The following is a 27,500-nucleotide window of genomic DNA, read 5'->3' on the forward strand; positions in this document are numbered from 1 at the left end:
ACTGCAAACCACACTGGAGTTTCTTTTTTAAAAAAATCTATTTTAGGGGCACCTGGGTGGCTCAGTCAGTTAAGCATCTGCCTTCAGCTCAGGTCATGATCCTGGGGTCCTGGAATAAAGCCCTGCATATGGCTCCCCACTCAGCAGGAAGTCTGCTTCTCCCCTTCCCTCTGCTGCTCATGCTCTCTCTCTCATTCTCTCTCTCTCGAATAAATAAAATTGTTTAAAAAAATCTATATTATATACACCTCATCCAATGTTTAAAAAATAAGTCCAAAAAACCTTTTACTAACTATATGTTGTTTTTTCTGTTTCTGTATTGGTTATCTGAATTTTACTATTATGAACACACTGGTACAGGTCAGGTTTTTGTTTTGTCCTCTATTTTACAGGCTATTTTCTGGGGAATGTTTTTCTGAAACACAAAAACAGAATTACCAGAAAAACTGTCCTGAACAGACATGTTACCAGAGGACAGGTGACATAACTGCTCTTTAATTATTAATAATGAGGTAAGTACATTTTAAGTACTAAGCAGCAGAAATCATGTTAAAAATAAACGCTTGCTCCTTAAATCATCACTTTCTTTTTAAAAAAAGCTTTCAGGCATGTCTGATTTCTTTTTTTTATTTTTTAAAAAGATTTATTTATTTGTGAGAGAGAAAAAGAACACGAGTGGGGGGTGGGGAGGGGCAGAGGGAGACAGGGAGAGAATCCCAAGCAGACTCCGAGATGAATCCAGAGCCCCATGCAGGGCTTGATCCCAGGACCCTGAGATCATGACCTGAGCTGAAATCAAGAGTAGGCCACTTGACCAACTGAGCCACCTAGGCATTCTTTGATTTCTTTTTGAAGTTAAAAATAGTGTAGCATATTCTTTAGCTAAAGTTACCTAATTAAAAACCAAAGATTCTCTTCATTCTTGTATATTCCAGGTAAAAAGAAGTTAACCTATCCTCAAATGTAATTTTTGAGGTTTAATGCATTAGCATTAATTGCTTTATGTAGATTCACAATTCAATATACTTCAAGTATATTTTGAGTCATATTTAATTAATAGAACTGAATCATTATTTCCTATTATTTATTTTTAAAATAAACAAAATTTAACATTCTGAGACCTAATCACTTATGAGTTACACTTTCAATTCTCAGTATACCCTCGGCTTTAAATGCCATCCTGCCATGTTGGGAGATAAGAAAGGCATTACAACATAATCCCAAGCTTCTGAATAATCACTACTTCAGTATCAAGTGTCGGGTAGGGTGGTGGTAGTAATCTATCTCTCCACCCACCATTCATCCCCTCAAAGTAAATCATGTACTGGTACAGGGTGAAAAATCTTAAAAAAGTATAAAGGGACATACAGTGAGTCACGCCTAAGATACAGGACATGTTTCTACCACAGTTCACCATAGTCAGGTTTAGTGGGAGAGGGGAAAGCACACATGTTTAATTTGAAAAGGCATCCCAGATGTTTCTGCCATGTGCCTTCTGCTTGAGAATCACTATTTCACATGATTCATCCTTTTGAGATTTTTGTTCCTAGGTCATTTCCTGTCCAGCTCACAAACCAGCTATTAATGTTATTAGAAGAATGAATATTGTTAAGTGTAACTAGCTTTTGGGTCAGTCATAAGCATATAAAAAAGTTCTAAACCATATGTGTCCATGAGAATTGCTTGTGAAGTTAAAAATACTACTAAAAATATATGCTTCAGTCATACCTTCATATACTCTTAGTGATTCAGGGCTTCCAGCAGCTTGTTTTATAAAAGCGCTGGTGATGGAGGTTAACTAGACTTACTGTGGTGATCATTTCATGATGTATACAAATATTAAATCATTATTTTACATACCTGAAACGAATATATGTCAATTACATCTCAAAAAAAAAAAAAAAAAAGCTCCATAGGTGATTTTGATTCCCACTTCTTGACAACTAGTAGCTTAAGTAAAAGGGAAGGGCGGTGGGGGGCGGGGGCAGAGAGAATGACATTTCTCAAATGATAGGCAGTTCTACATTGGAACAGGGTAGCCACTGACTGACTATACATGAAGTCTACAAGTAAGTTTTCATTTCATTATAAGAAAAAAGTAAACCTATACCTCCACATAATATACTAATTATTTCATTCATATAGGAATTTAGGATTGATTTACTTACCATGCCTCGTATTAAGAATTAAACTGGTGAATTTAGAAATCTGAATCACGTGTAAAAGTGGGCCTGGTAAAGAGCATAAGTAATTAAACAAAGTTTATACTTAACTAAAATACACCTGGAGGACTATTCTAAAATGGGTATACCAAAATACAGTGCTGTCTTTCATTCATGCTAAATTTTATACTTCAGTAATAAATATAAACTAGCATTTATGAGTCACTCTACAAAGTAATGATCCAGGACCTCTTTATAACACAAAGATACACTACATAACAATGAAATGTAATGTTCAAAATCAGTATGTTAACAAGTAGAAGACAAATTTGGTGGAAGATGGACTACATAAATGCTATTTATATGTACCAGAATCTATGTGGTGAGGAAGTGGGGAACTGAGGAGCAGAGAAGGGTTTTCAGGTAAGATAATCAGATTTTAGTTTAAAATAAATTTTGGGGGCACCTGGGGGGCTCAGTTGGTAAGCGTCTGCCTTCGGCTCAGGTCATCATCCCGGGGTCCTAGAATCGAGTCCCATATCAGGCTCCCTGCTCAGCGGGAAGCCTGCTTCTCCCTCTCCCACTCCCCCTGCTTGTGTTCCCTCTCTCGCTGTGTCTCTCTCTGTCAAATAAATAAAATCTTTTAAAATAAATTAATTAATTTTGTTTTAAGAATTTGCTAAACATGTATACCGAACCTGTGCATTTATTTTCAATCCTCTCCAAAATCATACTAAAGAAATAAGTAAAACATGTACTTTTAAGGACAAAAAGGGTGGAAGAAAATATCACATTAAAAAAAGTCAGAAAAATTTTGGGAGATAGAAGCCAGATTGGGAGAGTAATAGATGACTAAAAAAAGGAAAAAAAATAAAATCAAGGTGTTTGCAAAAGGAAATACCAATGGGAAACATACTGACTCATAGTGCCAAACATCAAGCATGACCAAGCACTGAAAATAGAAAAAAAAAAAAAAAAAAATCCTGTCCCATACTGGATTAAACCTACCCCTTAAATACATGCCCTTTAGAATCCCTTAGAGGAGAATCTAAACAGCCCTAGGGAACAATCTTTTAGATACAGACATTTGATAAAGCTTGCTCAATGTCTAAATATCCCAGAGAGGGGTAATAAGCTAAACCTCATTCATTGTAGGACTTCCTATTGGTATTTGTAATGCACCATTATTAAATATACGAATGGACAGTGACTGACAGACATTTGAGAAAGGACTCTGTGGTAGGTCTACAGTTCTAGAGGTAACTCCTTAAAATTTCTGTCCCTGATTATACAATTATACACTAATCTAGGGACTGTTGTGAAAAGGCTTTGCAAATGGAATTAAGGCTACTAATCGTCTGATTTAAGAGAGATTACCCTGGATTCTCTTCATGGGTCCAATGTAATCATATGAGGCCTGCCAAATAGAAGAGGAAAGCAGGAGAGGTAAGCACAGGAAAGATGAGACTGAAGGAGAGGTCAGACAGATGTGAAGAGTAGGAAGGACTGGAGTTGCTATTGCTGTTTTTGAAGATAGAGGAAAGAAGCCACATGTCAAGGAATTTGGGAGGCCTCTAGAAGCTGAGAATGACCTTTGGTAGACAAGCTAAGGAGAAACCCTGGTCCTATAGCCACATGGAACCAAATTCTACCATGAAGAATTCTTTCTCAGAGCCTTCAGGAGGAACACAGCCTTGTTGACACCTTACTTTCAGCTTTATAAGACTAACTATAACACCCACCTGAGCCACACTGTGCTCAGACTTTTAAACTACATGAACAGTGAGATAACAAATTTGTGCTGGTTTAAGCTGCTGAATTTATGGTAAAATTTGCTACAGCAGCAATGGAATGCATGCACAGTTTCTAAGATGAAAAACACCAAATGAAAAGGAAAAGAAAAACAACTTGGGGAACCAGAGATACTGCAGGAAACAGACGAACAAAACCAAACCTTCTTAAATACAATTCTCAGAAAGTAAGATGATGACATCTATGACAGATGAATAGGATGTTATAAAGAATAACTAGAGATTAACAAAGAGATCTGAGATACAGTTCTAAGGAGTGCCTGGCTCAGCTGGTAGAGCATGTGACTCTTGACCTCAGGGTTTTAAGTTTGAGCCCCACACTAGGTGTGAAGATTACTTAGAAAAATTTAAAAAGAAATTCTTAAAAAAAAAAAACAGTTCTAAGAGGGAAATATATAGTATTATTTAGGCCTACATCAAGGAATAAAAAAGGTCAAATGAACAATCTAATCTTACATATAAAGGAACTAGAAAAAGAACAAAGCCCAAGGTAAGTAGAAGGAAGAAAATAAGATTAGAGCAGAAATAAATGACACAGAGACTTAAAAAAAAAAAAATCAATGGAACGAAGAGGTGGTTCTAAACACAGATAAACACAATTGATAAACCCTTAGACTTATCCAGAAAAAAAGAGAAAGGACCCAAATAAATAAAATCAGAAATGAAAGAGAAGTAAAAACTGACCCCACAGAAATACAAAGGATTATTAAGAGAATATTACTATGAAAAATTATATGCCAACAAATTGGACAGCCTAGAAAAAAAAAACAGATAAATTTCCAGAAAAATACTATCTTCTAAAACTGAATCATGAAGAAATAGAAAATCCAAACAGACTACTCATAAGTAAATTGAATAGGTAATCAAACACCTACCAAAGTCCAGGACCAGATGGATTCACAAGTGAATTCTACCAAACATTTAAAGAAGAGTTAATACCTATTCTCCTCAAAGTATTTCAAAAAATAGAAGAGGAAGGGAAAGTTCCAAACATGTATCATGAGACCAGAATTACCCAGACACCAAACCAGAAAAAGACACCACACAAAAAAGAAAACTACAGGCCAATATCCCTGATGAACAGATGCAAAATCCTCAACAAAATATTAGCAAACCACTTTCAATAATACATTAAAAATATCATTCACCACAATCAAGTGGAATTTGTTCTGGGGATGCAAGGATGGTTCAAAATTCACAAATCCATCAACACGATACACCATATCAACAAAATGAAGAATAAAAATTATACAATCACCTCAATTGATGCAGAAAAAGCATCTGAGAAAATTCAACATCCATTCCTGATAAAAGTCTCAAAAAAGTGGGTTTAGGGAGAACATACCTCAACATAATAAAGGCCACCTATGAAAAACTCATAACTAACAGTATACTCAGTGGTAAAAAATACTGAGAGCTTTGCCTCTAAGATCAGGAACAAGATAACACTTTTATTCAACATAATACCGGAAGTACTAGAAACAGCAATCACAAATAAGAGGCGTCCATATTGGTACAGAAGAAGTTAAACTGTCACTATTTGCAGATGACATGATACTATACATAGAAAATCCTAATGATTTGGCCAAATAACTAATAGAAGTAAGCAGTAAAACTGCAGGGTACAAAATACCCAGAAATCAGTAGCATTTCTATATACTAGTAACAAAGTAGCAGAAAGAGAAACAATGGACAGTTGTTAAGAAAACAATTCCGTTTATAACTGCACCAAAAAGAATAAAATACCTAGGAATAAACTTTAACTAAAGAGGTAAAAGACCTGTACTATAAAACAGATGAAAGAAACTAAAGATGACACAAACAAATGGAAAGATATTCCATGTTCATGGATTAGAAGAATACTGCTAAAATGTCCATACTACCCAAAGCAATCTACAGATTCAATGCAATCTCTATCAAAATACCAACATCATTTACACAAAAATAGGACAAATAATACTAAAATTTGTATGTAACCACAAAAGACTCTGAATAGCCAAAGCAATCTAGAAAGAAAAACAAAGCTGAAGGTATCACAATTCCCGATTTCAAGATATACTACAAAGCTATAATAATCAAAACATAAAAATAGCATTAAAATGGCATAAAAGGGGCGCCTGGGTGGCTCAGTGGGGTATGTGTCTGCCTACGGCTCAGGCCATGATCCCAGGATCCTGGGATCAAGCCCTGCGTCAGGCTCCCTGCTCAGCAGGGAATCTGCTTCTCCCTCTCCCTCTGCCTCCTCCCCCTGCTTGTGCTCTCACTCTCTCTGCCAAATCAATTAAAATAAATAAAAAATAAATCTTCAAATTAAAAAAAAAAGGCATAAAAATAGAGGCACTGATCAATGGAACAGAAGAGAGCCCAGAAATAAACCCATGCTTATATGGTCAATTAATCTGTGACAAAGGAAGCAATAAAAATAAAAATAAAAATATATGGAAAAGACAGTCTCTTCAAAAAATGGTGCCAGGAAAACTGGACAGCTACATGTAAAAAATGAAACTGGATTACTTTCAAACACCGTATACAAAAATAAACTCAAAATGGATTAAAGACCTAAATATGAAACCTGAAACCATAAAAATCCTAGAAGAGAACACAGGCATTCTCTGACAGTGACCACAGCAACATTTTTCGGGTATGTCTTCTGAGGCAAGAGAGACAAAAGCAAAAATAAACTGAGACTACACTAAAATAAAAAACTATTGCATAGCAAAGGAAACCATCAACAAAACGAAAAGGCATACTGAATGGGAGAAGATATTTGCAAATGATTTATCCAATAAGGAGTTAAAATCCAAAATATACAAAGAACTTAACACCAAAAACAATCCAATTAAAAAATGGGTAGAGAACCTGCATAGACATTTTCCCAAAGACCTATAGATAGCCAAAAAACACATGGAAAGACGCTCAATACCACTAATCTTCAGGAAAATGAAAATCAAAATCACAATGAGATATCATCTAACACCTGGTCAGAATGATTAAAATGAAAAAGACAAGTAACAAGTGTTAGTAAGGCTGTGGAGAACAAGGAACCCTCCTGTACTTCTGGTGGGAATGTAAATTGGTAAACCCACTGTAGAAATCAGTATGGAGTTTCCTCAAAAAGTAAAAAACAGAACTACCATATGATCCAATAATTCCACTAGTGGATCATTCACCACAATCTACTAGGTATTTACCCAAAGAAAATGAAACACTAATTCAAAAAGATACATGCACCACTGTTTATTTGCAGCATTATTTACAATAGCCAAGATATGAAAACAACTTGTTTCCAGTGGTAGATGAATGGATAGGAAAGATGTGGAGTGCATATATATATGTGGATGCACACGCGCACACACACACACGTAGGAATATTATGCAGCCATAAAAAGGATGAAATCCTCCATTTGCAACAACATGGATGAACCTAGAAGGTACTGTGCTAAGTGAAATGAGACTGAGAAAGACAAATACTATATGATTTCACTCATATCTGCAATCTAAAAAAAAAATGAATAAACAAAAAGCAGAATCAGATCTATAAATACGGAGAACTAATGGTTGGGGGGGTTGGGCAAAATGGGTGAAGAGGAATGGGAGATACAGGCTTCCAGTTATGGGATGAGTAAGTCACGTGAATAAAAGGCAGAGCATAGAAATACAGTCAATGATACTGAAATAGCATGTATGGTAGCTACTCTTGTGGTAATCACAGCATAATGTATGAACTTGTTTGATCTCTTAAGCTGTACACCTGATACTAATATAACACTGGGGCTTGATCCCAGGACCCCAGGATCATGACCTGAGCCGAAGGGAGACTGAGCCACCCAGGTGCCCCCCCCTTTTGAAAGGTTTTATTTATTTATTTGAGAGAGTGAGAAAGAGAGAGAGAGGAAGGTCCTTTTTCTTCAAATTCTTTTTTTCTTTTTGGTTGAGGTTCTACTTTATATAAAGTCCACAAATCTTAAATGTATTCATGAATACTTGGGTAACAAACATCCAGATAAAAATACAAAACAACTGAAATTTAATTTTGCTAGCCCCAATAAAAAAATCCAATGGAAGACATTAAGTCAGGTAAAAGGATCAATCCAACAACGTCTAATTACTAGTTACAGAAAGGGTAGAGAAAAAAGGGAAGAATTAGGGCATATTACCATGAAATTTCAACATGGCAGAGAAAAGAAAAGATCCTAAAACTAATTTCCAGAGGAAAAAAGCAGCCTACAAAAGGATGAAAACAAAATTAAGAACACTGAAGAATGAAAAACAAAATTAATAGCAATGCTGGAAGCAAAAACATAACAGTGACTTCCCAATTTTGAGGAAAAATGATTTTCACCTCAAAAATTTATATCTCATTCACCTTTTTCTTACTATGCTGATGTAGGATCTAGTCCACCAAAATAAGTGAGCAAATCAATACTGAGAAAATGCAAGGATCAAATATGAGAGAGGAGAAGACATTTTGCTTGGACAGTGAAGAGAAGTCCTGGAGCTACAACTATACAGCTTAGCCTAGAAAGCATCCACTTCAGACTGGAGCAGGAGGATGCAGGCTTCAGACTGTGTCTAGGAAGAAAAAAAGGGGGGCAGGGAGGAGATTACTATAGAGAATATAGAATGCAGAAGAATCAGCAATGGATATAGGTTGAAAACTAAGTAAATGATAAACAAGTAGGCATATGAGATAAAGTATACACTTTGGTTCACCAAGTAAAAGATTTACCTTGTTGAAATAATGTAAACAATAGTCAAATATTATAATAGTTATAAGAAAAGGGAAAAGAAACATCTGGGTAAAAAGCAGTGAAAAGATATCTAAAAGTAATAAATCAAGAAATAACAATACATCATTTAGAATTATGGAAATAAAAGTCAGAAACAATACAAGAGTAAGAAGTGGCACTACTGTGATTAGGAGCTGGGGAGAAAGAGGGCAGAAAAGTGGTTTTATGTTTTAAACCCCCCTTTTTTTTTCAAGTTTTAAATTCCAGTTACTTAACATAAAGTGTAATATTAGTTTCAGGTATAGAATTTAGTGATTCATCACTTATATACAACACCCAGTGCTCGTCACAAGTGACCTCCATAATGCCCACCACCTATTTAACCTACTCCTCTGCCCTATGTCATAAGCCCCCACCCCTTTTAAAGATTTATTTATTAAAGAGAGAGAGAGAGCACGCACACACAAGAGCACGGTGGGGGGAGAGGGGCAGAGGGAGAAGGAGAGAGAGAATCTAAAGCAGATTCCCCACTGAACTCGGAGCTAGACGCAGTTCTTGATCCCACAACCCCAAGATCATGACCTGAGCCGAAATCAAGAGCTGGGCATTCAACTGACTGAACCACTCAGGCACCCCTGCCCCCACCTTTTTAAAAGATTTTATTTATTTGAGGGGCACCAGGGTGGCTCAGTTGGTTAAGCATCTGCCTTCAGCTCAGGTCATGATCCAAGTCCTGGGATTGAGCCCCACATTGGGTTCCCTGCTTATTAGCAGGGAGCCTGCTTCTCCCTCTCCCTCTGCTGCTCCCCTTGTTTGTGCTAAGTAAATAAATAAAATCTTAAAAAAAAAAAAACAAAGGAAAGATTTTGAGAGAGAGCATGTATAAGCAGGGGTGGGGATGGGGAGACAGACAAGAAGACTCCCCACTAGGCGTGGGCCATCCCCCCCAATGGGGGGCTTGATCCCAGAACGCTGAGATCATGACCTGAGCCAAAAAAGTTAGATGCTCAACCGACTAAGCTACCCAGGTGCCCTTATATGCCCATTTAACTTTAACTCTGTATCTGCTGCTTTGATTAAAAAAGAAATTCAAAATCTTTCTGCTTACCGTGTAAAGTATGTATTGGAAGGAACAAGAATGAATAGAGGAGGCTGCTGAACAGTCTAGGGCAGAGATGGTAGTAGTGCAGTCTATAAGAGTAGTAGGGATGGTAGAGACAGAAAGATGTGAAAAGATTCAAGATCTATCCAGGAGGCAAAATGAACACTTCTAGGTGATGAATGAGATGAGTAGGTGAGAAAGACAGTGGGGCTAAGGATGAATGACACCCAAGTTTCTGGTATGTTTATGTGGGATAGTGGTGCTTTTTACTACTGTGAACACTTCTGAGGGACAGAGTGTGGAGAAGTACAGAGATTTCAGAAGGAATAGATGAGTTCAGTTTTGAATATATATAATTTGGAATTTCCATGGAAAGAAATTGTTTTTTGTTATTAAACATAAGGAGCAAATGATGGCTTTCTAGAAAGGTATAATGCTGGAAGAAAATGAAAGAATGGAGGGTCTCAACTAAGAATGGAGTAATAGGAACTTGATTTACCCTCCTGCTTTATTTAAACAGTAAAAAGGAAAATGAAGTGCTTTTCAGACATTAGACAACAAGGAGCACAAGAAAGAAGAGAAAAAAAAAACAAAACAAAAAACAGGATGAGTCCTTGCAGTACACCAGCTTGCTCCCTAGCAGTTCAGGGCAGGGAGGGGGCACACAGAGCCAGGTCTTACTGAATTGAGGGAGTTGAGATGGAATTTCAGGGAGGCCAAGATGCATATAATTTGTGAGTCAGAATACTAGAGAGAAGGGAAAACCATGGAGAGAGCACTGGAGAGCTGTGGTTATCCACTGAAGTCTGTCTGAATTCTGATCTGTGTATTTATACGGGGGGAAAGGCCTCCTGATACACAGGGTATTGGAAAGAATCCTCAAAAGGAAATAAGCTAATGATGGCTCTGGGCCTACCCTAACAAAGCTCAAAAGCAAGTATCAAAAGGACCCATCTGATTCCAAGTAATTTAACTATTGACCGGGGCGGGGGGGGAGCCAACACTAATTAAAAGGGATATAAAAAGAAATCTGGCCACCAAAAATATAAAATTAATAAAGCCTGGCATTTGATCAAACATTTCCAGATATGAGAGTCAGGAAAATACAACCCGTTAGCAGCATTAAAGGGAAAAAACAAAGTAACAGAAGCAGAAGTAATTATCTATGATACAATCAGTAATCAAAGATATCAAAATAGCTACTAGAAACATATTCTATATATTTAACAGAATAGAGGAAAGCATAAACATAATGAGAAAAGTGAATGATTTACAGATTTTTTTCAAGGCCCAAATCAAACTTTTGGTAATGAAAAATACATCTGAAATGAAAACTACACTGGATGTGACCGACAGCAGATTAACAGGATTATCAATGAATGTTAAGACAAAAATGGACACTATCCAAAATGAAACAGAGAAGACTGAAAAAAAGGAAAAAACAATAATAATCAGTCTAACATACATGAAACTAGAGTTCCACAAAGGATGGGAATTGTAGGAAGGTATACTAAAAATTATTTGAAGAACTGATAAACTATTCAAGTTTGGGGCACCCCGGGTGGCTCAGTCAGTTAAGCATCCAAACTCTTGATCTCAGCTCAGGCCCAGATCTCAGGGTCGTGAGTTCAAGCACCATGTCAGGCTCCACACCGGATATGGAGCGTACTAAAAAAAAAAAAAAACAAAACATTTAACTATCCAAGTCTGATGAAGACCATAAACCCACAGATCTAAGAAATGCGATGAACCTAGAAAGAGATAAACCTAAAGAAAACTATGCCAGGATCATCAGAATTAAATTGCTAAAAAAACAGAGTAAGGATAAATTCCTGAAAGACTAACAGAGAAGACACACAGAAGAATAAATAAAAAAATAATAAAAGACTTCTCTGAAATTACACGAACCAGAAGACAACAGAAAGACATGTGAAAATTACTGGAGGGGGGAAAAAAATCTAGGATTCTTTACCCAGCTGCAATATCTTGTAAAAATGAAGGCAAAAATCGAGTCTTCTGTAGAAAAAGGTGAAAGACATCACCAGCAGACCTGAACTATTAAACGGTTATATGAAGTTTTTCAAATAGAAGAAAAAGGATACCAAATGAAAAGTATTCTCACAAAGACCACTGAAAAATGGTAAATGTGTGGGCAATTAAAAAGACAATTTTCCTGGGGTGCCTGGGTGGCTCCGTCAGTTGAGCATCTAACTCTTGGTTTTGGCTCAGGTTATGATCTCAGGGTCATGAGATTGAGCCCCACGTCAGGCTCTGCGCTCAGCACGGAGTCAACTTGAGATTCTTTCCCTCTCCCTCTGCCTCTCCCTCTGCTTCTACACGCACATACTCTCTCTCAAATAAAATCTTAAAAAAAATAACACATTTTCCTTATTTTCTACTACTTTTATTTATTTTTTTAAATATTTTATTTATTTGAGAGAGAGAGAATGAGAGATAGAGAGCACAAGAGGGAAGAGGGTCAGAGGGAGAAGCAGACTCCCTGCCAAGCAGGGAGCGCGATGCGGGACTCGATCCTGGGACTCCAGGATCATGACCTTAGCCGAAGGCAGTCACTTAACCACCTGAGCCACCCAGACGCCCTACTTTTAAAAGACAATTATTGTTTCACAGGAAAATAACATATTGTGACTTTCAGAGTATGTGAAAGTAAAATATATGATAGTAGCAAAAAGGACAGGAAACGGGAAACAGAACTTACTATTGTAAGATTATACTATGTGCATGTAGTGCTATACTATTTGATCATTTGCTATGATTAAGTTAGTCATATATTATAAACTCTAGAGCAAATATTAAAATAAAAAAAAGCAGTAAAATCTACTTAAGTCATGAGTAGAAATAAATATAACTTAAACAAACCCCAGTCCATCAAAAACAAAAAAAAATAGAACATGTAGAAATTTAAAAATAAAATACCATAAACAAACAAATACAGACATGGTAGACTTAAACCCAACCACAGTGATAATCACATTAAATATAAATGGTCTGAACAGTTTATAAAAGGGCAGGGATTGTCAGAATAAATAAAAAAGCAAGTTCTAGCTGTATGTTGTTTAGAAGAAATCTAATTTAAAGACATAAATTAAAAGAAACAGGATAAAAAAGACATTAATACCAACCAAAAGATAGCTGTAGCACTTTTAAAGACAGACATGGTATATTTCAAAGCTAATATTATCAGAAATACAGAAGGTCATTTCATAGTGTTAACAAAGGAAATTCATCAAGAGGACATAATAATTTTTAATGTGTGCACATAATAATACTTGGAGAAAACTGACAGATGTGAAAGGATCAAGAACAAACCCATTATAGCTGAAGATTTCAACATCCCTTTTTTTTTTCCAACCAACTTTACCTGTCATTTACAAAGCACCCCCACCCAGTAATAATACAATATACATTCTTTCCACATGCACACAGAAAGTTTTCTGTTTTGGGATAAGCCTCACTTGATCATGATGTGTTAATCTTTTTTATGTATTACTGGAACCAATTTAAAGTTTTGTTAACGATTTTTGTGTCTATGAATAAAAATCATCAAAGAGATAGATCATCATTGTCTTTCTTCATCAAAATTAATATTTCTGTTCTTCAAAAATACTTAAAAAATTAAAATGTAAACCACAGACAGTGAAGAAGTATTTGCAAAACATAAATCCAATAAATTTTCTATATCCAGAATATCTAAAAAGTACTTACAATTTAGTAAGATGACAAACAACCTAGTTTTTTTCTTTTAAAAAGGGGAGGCAAAGAATTTAAACAGATACTTTACCAAAAAAAGATATATGGGTAATCACATGAAAAGATCCTCAACATCACTAGTCTTTAGGGTAATACAAATTGAAGCCACAAGCAGCTATTACCCCCACATCCCCCACATCCACTAGAATAGCTAAAACTAGAAAATACTGCTAGAAGTTTTAAGTGATTCTTCATTTCTTGTTCATCTTTATCTTTATAGAAAAAGTAATCATTATTATTACTTCTAAAACAAAACTTTTACATTAGAATCTTTCTGTACAACTTAGGCTACCAAAACGAAAATTAAATTTAAAAAAATGTTTTTAAACAACTGAGTTTGAGTTAATCAGAGTTCTGTTCCACTACTGCTGTGTGCTTCTCTATCCCTACCAAATAGAGATCTTTATAAGAACAGAAGGGAAAAAGTATGAATGAATTAATATACGCCTAATACCATTAGGCATATACTAATGTCTAAGACTCAAATTGCATACCTACTGATATGAAATGGTAGCAAGCTCTAAACAGAATATATTTTTTTATAGTGCCTCTACGTAATTGTCAGTTAAACTTTGGGAGAATTTTCATTTCCTCTTAAATAGAGCCTATATGTCAGAACACATTAAATCAAAGACCTTAAAGTGCTTGTGCTTAGCCCACAGTGGTTCTTTTAAAAAAGAAATGAAAGTGTAACTAAAAACCTAACTTCATCATTACATAAAAGCATTTTTTAAGAGTTAATTTTTAAAAGAAAACCAACATAAGTTTTTACTAAATAAAAAACTTGAAAGCCAATCTGCCAAAACTCACATAAGAAAGAGACAATCTGAATAGACCTGTATCTATTAAAGAAATTGAATCAATAATTAATAACCTTCCACAACAGAAAGCACTAGGGCCAGACTGGTTTACTGGTGAATTCTACCAAACACTATTTTTCTGGTTGTATTGAGATACTTACATATATCACTGTCTACATTTAAGGTATACAGCAGAATAACTTGACTCATGTAGACTGTGAAACAATCACCACAGTAAGTTAACATCCACCATCTCACATAGGTGCGCGCGCGCGCGCGCGCACACACACACACACACACACACACACACACACACACACACACACACACAGAATCTCTGTGATTGGAACTTTTAACTTTCAAATATACCAAACCAGCATTAACTGTAGTCTTCATGTCATACACCACATCTCCAGTACTTAATTATCTCATAACTGAAATGTGTACCTTTGACCACTCTCATCCAATTCCCCCCACTGCCCACCTCCTGCCTCTGGTAACCACAAATACGTTCTTTCTGTGAATTTGCTTTTTGTTTTGGGTTCCACGTATAAGTGAGATTATACAGTATTTGTCTTTGTCTGTCTTTATTTCACTTAGCATAATGCCTTCAAGGTCCATCAGTGTTGTCACAAATGGAGAATTTCCTTCTTTTTTATGGCTGAATAATATCTGTGTTTGTGTATCACACCTTTTTCATCCAGTCATCTGTCAATGAATACTAGTTGTTTCCTTGTCTTGGCCATTGCAAATAATGCTGCTATGAACATGGGAGTGCAGACATCTCTTCATGATAGTAGTTTCATTTCCTTCAGTTATATTCCAGAAGTAGAACTGCTGGGTTGTATGGTAGTTATATTGTTAATTTTCTGAGGAATTTCCATACTGTTTCCATTGTGGCTGGGGTCCCTTTTCTCCATATCCTTGCCAGTATTTATCTGTCTTTTTGACAAAAGCCATTCTAACAGGTATGAGCTGACACTGCATTGTGGTTTTGGTTTGTATTTCTCTAATGATTAGTGATATTGAACACTTTTTCATGTATCTGTTGAATCTTTGTATATCTTCTTTGGGAATATGTCTATTCAGGTCCTTTACCCATTTTTAATTGGATTTTTTTTTTTTTGCTACTGAGTTGTATGAGGTCTTCCTATAATTTAGATATTAATTCCTTCTCAGTTACATGATCTGTAAATCTTTTTTCCTATTCAGTAGGTTTTCATTTTGTTGACTGTTCCTTTTGCTGTGAAGAAATTCTTTGGTTTGATATAATCCTACCTTTTTATTTTTGCTTGTGCTTTACGTGTTATATCCAAAAATCACTGCCAGGACCCATGTTTAGGAGCTTTTTTTCCTATCTACCAAACATTTAAGGAAGAAATTATATTAATTCTCTACAATCTCTTTTGGAAGATAAAAGTGGAGGGAATACTTCCTAATTCATTCTATGAGGCCAGCATTATCTAATACCAAAATCAAAGGTATTATAAGAAAACTACAGACGAATATTTATGCAAAAATCTTCAACAGGAGGGTGGAGCAAGCTGGCGGAGGAGTAGGAGACCTGGATTTCGTCTGGTCTCAGGAATTCAGCTGGATACGGATCAAACCATTCTGAACACCTACGAACTCAACAGGAGATCGAAGAAAAGAATAGCAACAATTCTCTGAACAGAAAAGCGACCACTTTCTGGAAGGTAGTATGTGCAGAGAAGTGAATCCGAGGCGATATTTAGAAGGACAGACAGCGGGGGAGGGGGCCTCCGTCAGCCGCTCTGGCAAGTGATAGAGCAGCGGAGCACAAAATCGGAAGTTTGAAAAGTCGACTCCGCTGAGGGACGTCGCTCCAGTGGCTACACGGCGGGGTGGAACCCTCACGGGACAGTGTGGTCTCAGGACCCTCAGGGTCACAGAAAAACCGGGGGTGCCTGAGTGCAGTGGAGCTCCCAGGAATCAGAGTGGGGAAGCCGGCTGCAGAAAGGGACCTGAGGAGCAAGCTCTCAGCTCCGGGTTGCCATAAACTGTGATCGGCAGCACAGTCAGGCCACTGCTCCTCCAGAGCAGGGACCCAACAAGCGGCAGATCCGGGGAGACTCCCCTTCCTCCCCTGGGAGTAGCGGCGCGGGAGCGCACCACAGGGATCTGCTGGGTTTGAAGACTGCACACCGAGTCAGGTGCCAGAGATAGAAACGCTCGGTCGCAGGCCGGGTGAGCACAGGGTGTGGCCGGAGACAGCGAGACGGGAGTGACTGACTGCTTTTCTCTGGGAGGGCACTGAGGAGCGGGGCCCCGAGTTCTCAGCTCCTCCAGGGCAGAGATTGGGAGGCCGCCATTTTCACTCTCGTCCTCCAAAGCTGTATCCAGAGCTCCTGAGAGCAAACCCGAGCAGATTACTTACCTGGACCGACAAGAGCGGGGCAATTCCGCCTCCCACAAAGAAATCTGGGAACCACGGCAACAGGCCCCTCCCCCAGAAGATCAGCACGAACAGCCAGCCAAGACCAAGTTTACCAATCAATGAGAACCGGAGAACTCCAGTGCTAGGGGAATACTGCACATAGAATTCATAGCTTTTTTACCATGATTCTTTAGTCTTTCGAAGTTATTTTTTAACTTTTTTAATTTTTCTTTTTCCCTTTTTCAACCATCTTATCAATCCCTTTTTAAAAAAAATTTTTATTTTTCATTTTTAGAGTCATATTCTAACCCTTCATAGTAGTTAGCCTTATTTTTGGCATACACACACACACACACACACACACACACACACACAAGTTGTTTTCTCTCTAAAATGGAGACACAGTTTCTTCTAACAGATCAAAATATACCCTAAGTCTCTAGTGTACGCTTTGTTCTACTCTCCCTGCCTGATCACATTCTCTCCTCCCCTTTTTCTTTCTTTTTTCAAACAACTTATCAATTCCTTTTATAAAATTTTTTATAATTTTCATCTTTACAGTCATATTCCATCCCTTCATCGTATCAACCCTTATTTTGTACATCTATGTCTTTCTTTAAAATTTTGGGAGGCACTTTCTTCTAACAGACCAAAATCTAGTGTGTGGCACTGATCTATGCACCATCCTGATCATATTTGATCATATTGTTTTGTTTGTTTGTTTTGTTCTGTTTTTATCTTTTTCTTTTTTCTTTCTTTCCCTCTCTTTTCACCTGGTTTCAGGTCTTTTCTGATTTGTTTAGAGTATATTTTCTGGGAATATTATTACCCTGTTAGCATTTTGTTCTCTCACTCATCTATTCTCCTCTGAACAAAATGACAAGACGGAAAAAATCACCTCAACAAAAAGAACAAGATGCAGTACCGACTGCCAGGGACCTACTCAATACGGACATTAGTACGATGTCGGACCTAGAGTTCAGAATCATGATTTTAAAGATACTAGCTGAGCTTGAAAAAAGCATGGAAGTTATGAGAGAAACAGTTTCTGGAGAAATAAAAGAACTAAAATCTAACCCAGTCGAACTCAAAAAGGCTATTAACGAGGTGCAATCAAAAATTGGGGGCACTAACTGCTAGGATAAATGAGGCAGAAGAGAGAATCAGCGATACAGAAGACCAAATGATGGAAAATAAAGAAGCTGAGAAAGAGAGAGATAAACTACCAGATCACGAGGGCTGAATTCGAGAGATAAGCAATACCATAAGACGAAACAACATCAGAATAAGTGGGATCCCAGAAGAAGAAGAAAGGGGGGGCAGAAGGTATATTGGAGCAAATTATAACAGAGAACTTCCCTAATGTGGAGAAGGAAACAGGCATCAAAATCCAGGAGGCAGAGAGAACCCCTCTCAAAATCAATAAAAATAGGTCAACACTCAACATCTAATAGTAAAACATACGAGTCTCAGAGACAAACAGAAAATCCTGAAAGCAGCTTGGGACAAGAGATATGTAACCTATAATGGTAGAAATATTAGATTGGCAACAGACCTATCCACAGAGACCTGGCAGGCCAGAAAGGACTGACATGATATATTCAGAGGAATAAACGAGAAAAATATGCAGCCAAGAATACTATATCCAGCTAGGCTGTCATTGAAAATAGAAGGAGAGATATAAAGCTTCCAGGACAAACAAAAACTAAAGGAATTTGCAAACACGAAACCAGCCCTACAAGAAATATTGAAAGGGGTCCTCTAAGCAAAGAGAGAGCCTAAAAGCAGCACAGATCAGAAGGGAACACAGACAATATACAGTTAACAGTTACCTTACAGGCAATACAGTGGCACTAAATTCATACCTTTCAATAGTTACCCTGAATGTGAATGGGCTAAATGCCCCAATCAAAAGACACAGGCTATCAGACTGGATTAAAAAACAAGACCCATCGGCAAGAGACTCATTTTAGACCCAAAGGCATCTCCAGATTGAAAGTGAGGGGGTGGAAAACCATTTACCATGCTAATGGACACCAAAAGAAAGCTGGGGTGGCAATCCTTATATCAGACAAATTAGATTTTAAGCCAAAGACTGTAATAAGAGATAAGGAAGGACACTATAGCCTAAAAGGGTCTATCCAACAAGAAGTTCTAACAATTGGGGCACCTGGGTGGCTCAGGTGGTTAAGCGACTGCCTTCGGCTCAGGTCATGATCCTGGAGTCCTGGGACTGAGTCCCGCATCGGGCTCCCTGCTCAGCAGGGAGTCTGCTTCTCCCTCTGACCCTCTTCCCTCTTGTGGTATCTCTCATTCTCTCTTTCTCTCAAATAAATAAAATCTTAAAAAAAAAAAAAAAGAAGTTCTAACAATTGTAAATATCTATGCCCAACATGGGAGCAGCCAATTATACAAGGCAATTAATAACAAAAGCAAAGAAACACATTGACAACAATACAATAATAGTGGGGGACTTTAACACCCCCCTCACTGAAATGGACAGATCATCTAAGCAAAAGATCAACAAGGAAATAAAGACTTTAAATGACACACTGGACCAAATGGACTTCACAAACATATTCAGAACATTCCATCCCAAAGCAAAGGAATACACATTCTTCTCTAGTGCCCATGGAACATTCTCCAGAATTGATCACATCCTAGGTCACAAATCAGGTCTCAACCGGTACCAAAAGATTGGGATCATTCTCTGCATATTTTCAGACCACAATGCTTTGAAACTAGAACTCAATCACAAGAGGAAAGTCAGTAAGAACTCAAATACATGGAGGCTAAAGAGCATCCTACTAGAGAATGAATGGGTCAACCAGGAAATTAAAGAATTAAAAAAATTCATGGAAACCAATGAAAATGAAAACACAACTGTTCAAAATCTTTGGGATACAGCAAAGGAAAGTATATAGCAATACAAGCCTTTCTCGGGAAACAAGAAAGGTCTCAAATACACAACCTAACCCTACAGCTAAAGGAGCTGGAGAAAGAACAGCAAATAAAGCCTAAACCCAGCAGGAGAAGAGAAATAATAACGATCAGAGCAGAAATCAATGAAATAGAAACCAAAAGAACAGAAGAACAGATCAACAAAACTAGGAGCTGGTTCTTTGAAAGAATTAACAAGATTGATGAAACCCCTGGCCAGACTTATCAAAAAGAAAAGAGAAATGACCCAAATCAACAAAATCATGAATGAAAGAGGAGAGATCACAACCAACACCAAAGAAATACAAACAATTTTAAGAACATATTATGAGCAACTCTATGCCAGCAAATTAGATAACCTGGAAGAAATGGGTGCATTCCTAGAGATGTATCAACTACCAAAACTGAACCAGGAAGAAAGAGAAAACCTGAACAGACCTATAACCACTAACAAAATGGAAGCAGTCATCAAAAATCTCCCAACAAACAAGAGCCTGCGGCCAGATGGCTTCCAAGGTAATTCTACCAAACATTTAAAGAAGAATTAATACCTATTCTTCCGAAACTGTTCCAAAGAATAGAAATGGAAGGAAAACTTCCAAACTCATTTTATGAGGCCACCATTAGCTTGATCCCCAAACCAGACAAAGACCCCATCAAAAAGGAGAATTAAAGACCAATAACCTTGATGAAAATAGATGCAAAAATTCTCACCAAAATACTAGCCAATAGGATACAACAGTACATTAAAAGGATTACTCACCTCGACCAAGTGGGATTTATCCCTGGGATGCAAGGTTCGTTCAACATCCGCAAATCAATCAACGTGATACAACACATTAACAAGAATCATATGATCCTCTCAAGAGATGCAGAAAAAGCATTTGACAAAGTACAGCATCCTTTCTTGATCAAAACTCTTCAGAGTATAGGGATAGAGGGTACATACCTCAATATCATAAAAGCCATCTATGAAAAACCCACAGCGAATATCATTCTCAATGGGGAAAAGCTCAGAGCTTTTCCCCTAAGGTCAGGAACGCGGCAGGGATGTCCACTATCACCACTGCTATTCAACATCGTATTAGAAGTCCTAGCCACAGCAATCAGACAACAAAAGAAATCAAAGGCATCCAAATCGGAAAAGAAGAAGTCAAACTCTCACTGTTTGCAGATGATATGATACTTTATGTGGTAAACCCAAAAGATTCCACCCCAAAACTGCTAGAACTCATACAGGAATTCAGTAAAGTGGCAGGATATAAAATCAATGCACAGAAATCAGTGGCATTGCTATACACCAACAAGACAGAAGAGAGACAAATCAAGGAGTCGATCCCATTTACAATTGCACCCAAAACCATAAGATACCTAGGAATAAATCTAACCAAAGAGGCAAAGGATCTGTACTCAGAAAACTATAAAATACTCATGAAAGAAATTGAAGAAGACACAAAGAAATGGAAAAACGTTCCATGCTCATGGATTGGAAGAACAAACATCGTGAAGATGTCAATGCTACCCAGAGCAATCTACACATTGAATGCAATCCCCATCAAAATACCATCCACTTTTTTCAAAGAAATGGAACAAATAATCCTAAAATTTGTATGGAACCAGAAGAGACCCCGAATAGCCAGAGGAATGTTGAAAAAGAAAAGAAAAGCAAAGCTGGCGGCATCAGAATTCCGGGCTTCCAGCTCTATTACAAAGCTGTCATCATCAAGACAGTATGGTACTGGCACAAAAACAGACACATAGATCAATGGAACAGAATCGAGAGCCCAGAAATGGCCCCTCAACTCTATGGTCAACTCATCTTCAACAAAGCAGGAAAGAATGTCCAATTGAAAAAAGACAGTCTCTTCAACAAATGGGAAAATTGTTGGGAAAATTGGACACCCATATGCGGAAGAATAAAACTGGACCATTTCCTTACACCACACACAAAGATAGACTCAAAATGGTTGAAAGACCTAAATGTGAGACAGGAGTCCATCAAAATCCTAAAGGAGAACACAGGCAGCAACCTCTTTGACCTCAGCCGCAGCAACTTCTTCCTAGAAACAATGCCAAAGGCAAGGGAAGCAAGGACAAAAATGAAGTATTGGGATTTCATCAAGATAAAAAGCTTTGCACAGCAAAAGAAAACAGTCAACAAAACCAAAAGACAACTGACAGAATGGGAGAAGATATTTGCAAATAACATCAGATAAAGGGCTAGTATCCAAAATCTATAAAGAACTTATCAAACTCAACACCCAAAGAACAAATGATCCAATCAAGAAATGGGCAGAAGACATGAACAGACATTTTTCCAAAAAAGACATCCAAATGGCCAACAGACACATGAAAAAGTGCTCAACATCGCTCGGCATCAGGGAAATCCAAATCAAAATCTCAATGAGATACCACCTCACACCAGTCAGAATGGCTAAAATTAACAAGTCAGGAAATGACAGACGTTGGGGATGCGGAGAAAGGGGAACCCTCCTACACTGCTGGTGGGAATGCAAGCTGGTGCAGCCACTCTAGAAAACAGTATGGAGGTTCCTCAAAACGTTGAAAATAGAGCTACCATATGATCCAGCAATTGCAGTACTGGGTATTTACCACAAAGATACAAATGTAGGGATCGGAAGGGGTACATGCACCCCGATGTTTATAGCACCAATATCCACAATAGCCAAACTGTGGAAAGAGCCAAGATGTCCAGACAGGTGAATGGATAAAGAAGATGTGGTGTGTACACACACACACACACACACGCACACACACACACACACACACACACACAATGGAATATTATGCAGCCATCAAAAGGAATGAGATCTTGCCATTTGCAACGAAGTGGATAGAACTGGAGGGTGTTATGCTGAGTGAAATAAGTCAATCAGAGAAAGATAGGTATCATATGACCTCACTGATACGAGGAATTCTTAATCTCAGGAAACAAACTGAGGGTTGCTGGAGTGGGGTTGGGATGGGATGGATGGGGTGGCTGGGTGACAGACATTGGGGAGGGTATGTGCTATGGTGAGCGCTGTGAATTGTGCAAGACTGTAGAATCACAGATATGTACCTCTGAAACAAATAATGCAATATATGTTAAAGAAAAAAAAAAGAAGAAGAAGATAGGCGGGGAAGATTGAAGGGGGGGGAATCGGAGGGGGAGAGCAACCATGAGAGACGACGAACTCTGAAAAACAAACTGAGGGTTCTAGAGGGTAGGCGGCTGGGGGGATGGGTTAGCCTGGTGATGGGTATTAAAGAGGGCACGTTCTGCGTGGAGCACTGGGTGTTACACACAAACTATGAATCATGGAATACTACATCAAAAACTAATGATGTAAGGTATGGTGATTAACATAACAATAAAAAACTTAAAGAAAAAAATCTTCAACAAAATATTAGCAAATAGATTCCAACAATGCATAAAAAGAATTACACACCATGACGAATTGGGATTTATGCCAACTATACAAGGGTGGTTCACCATCCAAAAATCAACATAACCCATCTCATCAGAAGTCTAAACAAAAAAACCTACTTAGAAAACTCACATGATCATATCAAAAGATATAAATTTAAAAAAAGCATGGCAAAATCCAATACTTGTTCATGATTAAAAACTCAGTAAGCTAGCATTCTCATCTTGATAAAGAATACCTACAAAAACCCTTTAGCAAAGGACACACTTAATGATGATAAACTTGAAGCTTTCCCACTAAGATCAAGAACAACGCAAGGATGTGCTCTCTTACCACTGCCTTTCAACATCTTACTCGAAGTACTAGCTAATGCAATAAGACAAGAAAAGCAAATAAAAGGTACATAGACTGGGAAGGAAGAAGACTGTCTTTATTCACAGATACGATCATCATTCCTATAGAAAATCCAAAAGAATCAACAAAAAAATCCCCAAATAATTATAGAAAGGTTGCAGGATACATGGTAAATTTACAAAAGCAAATCGCTTTCCAACACACCAGCAATGAACAGTGGAATTTTAAATAGAAAACACAATACTACTTCCATTAACACACAAAAAAGAAATATATAAATCTAACAAAATATGTGCAAGATCTAAATGAGGAAAACTATAAAACTGTGATGAAAGAAATCAAAATACAAATAAATGGAGAGATGTTCCATGTTCATGGATATGAACATTCAATATTGTTAAGATGTCAGTTCTTCTCAATTTGATCTACAGATTCGAAATCCCAGCAAGTTGTTTTATGGATACCAACAAACTGATTCTAAGGTTTATATGGAAAAGTAAAAGATTAGTGGTTGCCAGCGGTTAGGGAAGAGGGAAGGATGAACAGGCAGAGCACAGATTTTTAGGGCAGTGAAACTGCTCTGTATGATACTATCATGATGGATACACATCATTATGCATTTGTCCAAATCTACAGACTGTACAACACCAAGAGTGATTCCTAATGTAAGCCATGAACTCTAGGTCATAATGATGTGTTAGTATAGGTTTATTAACTATACCACTGTGGTGTGGGATGTTGATAGTGGGGAGGTTTTTTACATGCGTGAGGATAGGGAATAAATGGGAACTCTCTGTACCTTCTGTTCAATTTTGTTGTCAACCTAAAACTGCTCTAAAAAAATAAAGTTTATGAACTGAAAAAAATAAATGATATAAATGGGTAAGTAATAAAAAGAACTTTAGATGACTAATAGAGATACAGAAACATACTTAACTTTATAAACAAAAATGAAATACTGTATTTTTTCACTCAAAGAAGTGAACACTAAAAACTGACAATATTCAAGTATTAGTGATGATTTGGGACAATGGGTTTTCATGTTGCTGGTTGTAATGAAATTGGTGCAGCAGTCCCCCCTTATCCACGATTTCATTTTCCCTGGTTTCAGTTTAATTGTGGTCTGGAAGCAGATGATCCTTCTGATGTATCATCAGAAGGTCAGCCTAATGCTGTGTCACAGTGCCTACATCATTCACCTCACTTCATCTCATCACGTTAGCATTTTATCATCTCACATCATTACAAGAAAAAGAACAAAAGTACAAAAGGATATTTGATAGACCACATTCTCATGACTTTTATTACAGTATACTGTTATAATTGATCTATTTTATCATTTATTATTGTTAATCTCTTACTGTGCCTGATTGATAAATTAAACTTTATCATAGGTATGTATATATGTATAGGAAAAAAGCAGTACATATAGGGGTACTATCTGTAGTTTCAGTCATCTACTGGGGGTCTTGGAACATATCCTTCACAGATAAGTGGGGGACTACTATATAACTACTTGAGAAATTCCTACATACAAATACAAAACTGCAAAAAGAAAAATACCCAAAGAGTAATGGCAGTAACATACTGTTTATGGATATGTAAACACACAGATACGGAGAAACGCATGTACATATGTATGTGTTGATGTAGTTTTAAAAGTACGAGAAGGATACACACTAACTTAGGACAGTGGTTGCTTTGTGATGGGAAATTATAAGAATGTGACTCAAGAACTTTACCTCTATTATTGTGACTTAAAAAAAGTCTTGCAAAATGGTAAAATGTCAGTTATTAATTCTAAGATAACAGGAATTAGGTAATTTTATATAATTTCTTATACTTTTCTGTATTTTTTTCCTAAAAATTCCATTAAGCTTAAAAAACACTGTAATTTCAGTCATTAGATCAAAACAGTAATGTCCTACATCCCTCCTAAATCTATGATATAACAGAATTATGTACTAGTGATAATGACAATAGTTCACATTTTCTCTGATGGTTGAATACTTCCTATCATATGACATAACTGGGTCAGCCAAAAGTAATCCACATTTCATCTCAGAAAGCATAAACAGAGTTACTACAAGAGTGTTCAAGTTGCAGACTGCTTAAGGAAGACAACATTCATGGTCATTTCCTTAGGAGCTGTGTCAGGCCTTCAGTGAAGGAAGTGACACAATGTGCCTGAATCACTAAAATCAAATAGTGACTTATGTGAAGGAAACATTGCAAAACCTACATCCTGAAAATGCCTTTTTTCTTTTCCTTCCCAAGACATAAAAATTAAGTCATCAGAACGAAGTATTACATAATACATACCTGATACACTTCTAGTAAGGAAAGAATCTATATTAGGTTCCTCCTGTTCCATCTTACCTCAGTATTTCTTTATCTTAAAGTAATAAAAAAAACTTTCAAGAATAAAGTGAAAAACTGACATACACATACAAGCATACATAGCTTGCCCCAACCTACTCTTTGAAATAAGCTGTTAATCATCAGTCATATATACGTCACAAAACTAACACTTTCATAGGGAAGAACTTAATACTTACTAAAAGTCTTACAGATGTCAGAAACAGCTTTGAAGACTCTATCAGAGAAATTCACTTTCACCTTCACATACTTCATGTTGGGAAGCTGCAGGCGGAGCAGTTTGTGCTGGGGGGTGAACTGAAGCTTAGCATCTGCCTGAATGCCGTACTTATCCAAGGTCCAATGTGTTTTAAGAAGCCAAGTTCTCTTCTTTTCCCACCAGAGAGCATGGTCAGACCAATCCTTTTTTACATCTATAAAAAAAAAAAAAGCAATAAACAAAACACTTAACAATCCAAGATTACCTTGAGAGAAATTATAAGAAGAAAACTAAATTGGGCACTTAATACAAGTAACTAAATACTAAGTGTCTTTTATGTGATAGGTACAAAAGAGATCCTTAAGAGCTGAGAAAACACTCTGTGCCCTTGAAAGCCCATACACAAGGTAGCTGAGGCAGAATACACACTGTATGCTCAACATCGCCTGGCATCAGGGAAATCCAAATCAAAACCTCAATGAGATACCACCTCACACCAGTCAGAATGGCTAGAATTAACAAGTCAGGAAATGACAGATGTTGGCGGGGATGCGGAGAAAGGGGAACCCTCCTACACTGTTTGGTGGGAATGCAAGCTGGTGCAACCACTCTGGAAAACAGTATGGAGGTGCCTCAAACAGTTGAAAACAGAGCTACCATACGATCTAGCAATTGCACTACTGGGTATTTACCCCAAAGATACAAATGTAGGGATCTGAAGGGGTATGTGCACCCCGATGTTTATAGCAGCAATGTCCACAATAGCCAAACTGTCGAAAGAGCCAAGATGTCCATCGACAGGTGAATGGATAAAGAAGATGTGGTATATATACACAACGGAATATTATGCAGCCATCAAAAGGAATGAGATCTTGCCATTTGCAACAACGCGGATGGAACTGGAGGGTGTTATGCTGAGTGAAATAAATCAACCAGAGAAAGATATGTATCATATGACCTCACTGGTATGAGGAATTCTTAATCTCAGGAAACAAACTGAGGGTTGCTGGAGTGGTGGGAGGGTGGGAGGGTGGGAGGGATGGGGTGGCTGGGTGATAGACACTGGGGAGGGTATGTGCTACGGCGAGTGCTGTGAATTGTGCAAGACTGTTGAATCACAGTTCTGTACCTCTGAAACAAATAATGCAATATATGTTAAGAAAAAAAAAAGAAGAAGATAGCAGGAGGGAAAGAATGAAGGGGGGGAAATCGGAGGGGGAGAGCAACCATGAGAGATGATGGACTCTGAAAAACAAACTGAGGGTTCTAGAGGGGAGGGGGGTAGGGGGATGGGTTAGCCTGGTGATGGGTATTAAAGAGGGCACGTTCTGCGTGGAGCACTGGGTGTTTTACACAAACAATGAATCATGGAACACTACATCCAAAACTAATGATGTATGGTGATTAACATAAAAAAATTTAA

General features: G+C 37.5%; 1 protein-coding gene across 4 annotated transcripts in view; it reads right to left on the reverse strand.

Moving 5' to 3' along the window:
- Positions 1-27,500, reverse strand: part of FERMT2 (FERM domain containing kindlin 2) — a 93,238-nt gene that overhangs the window by 31,007 nt on the left and 34,731 nt on the right. For all 4 annotated transcript variants that reach the window (XM_073895233.1, XM_073895235.1, XM_073895234.1 and 1 more), the window contains exon 3: positions 26,058-26,291. In XM_073895233.1, the coding sequence (XP_073751334.1) occupies positions 26,058-26,291 (234 nt within the window). The remainder of the gene's footprint in view (positions 1-26,057; positions 26,292-27,500) is intronic.

The sequence above is a fragment of the Callorhinus ursinus genome, unplaced genomic scaffold (genome assembly GCF_003265705.2).
Source record: "Callorhinus ursinus isolate GAN/ISIS: 27379988/994484 unplaced genomic scaffold, GSC_fseal_2.0 scaffold8, whole genome shotgun sequence".
NCBI classification, from domain to species: Eukaryota; Metazoa; Chordata; class Mammalia; order Carnivora; family Otariidae; genus Callorhinus; species Callorhinus ursinus.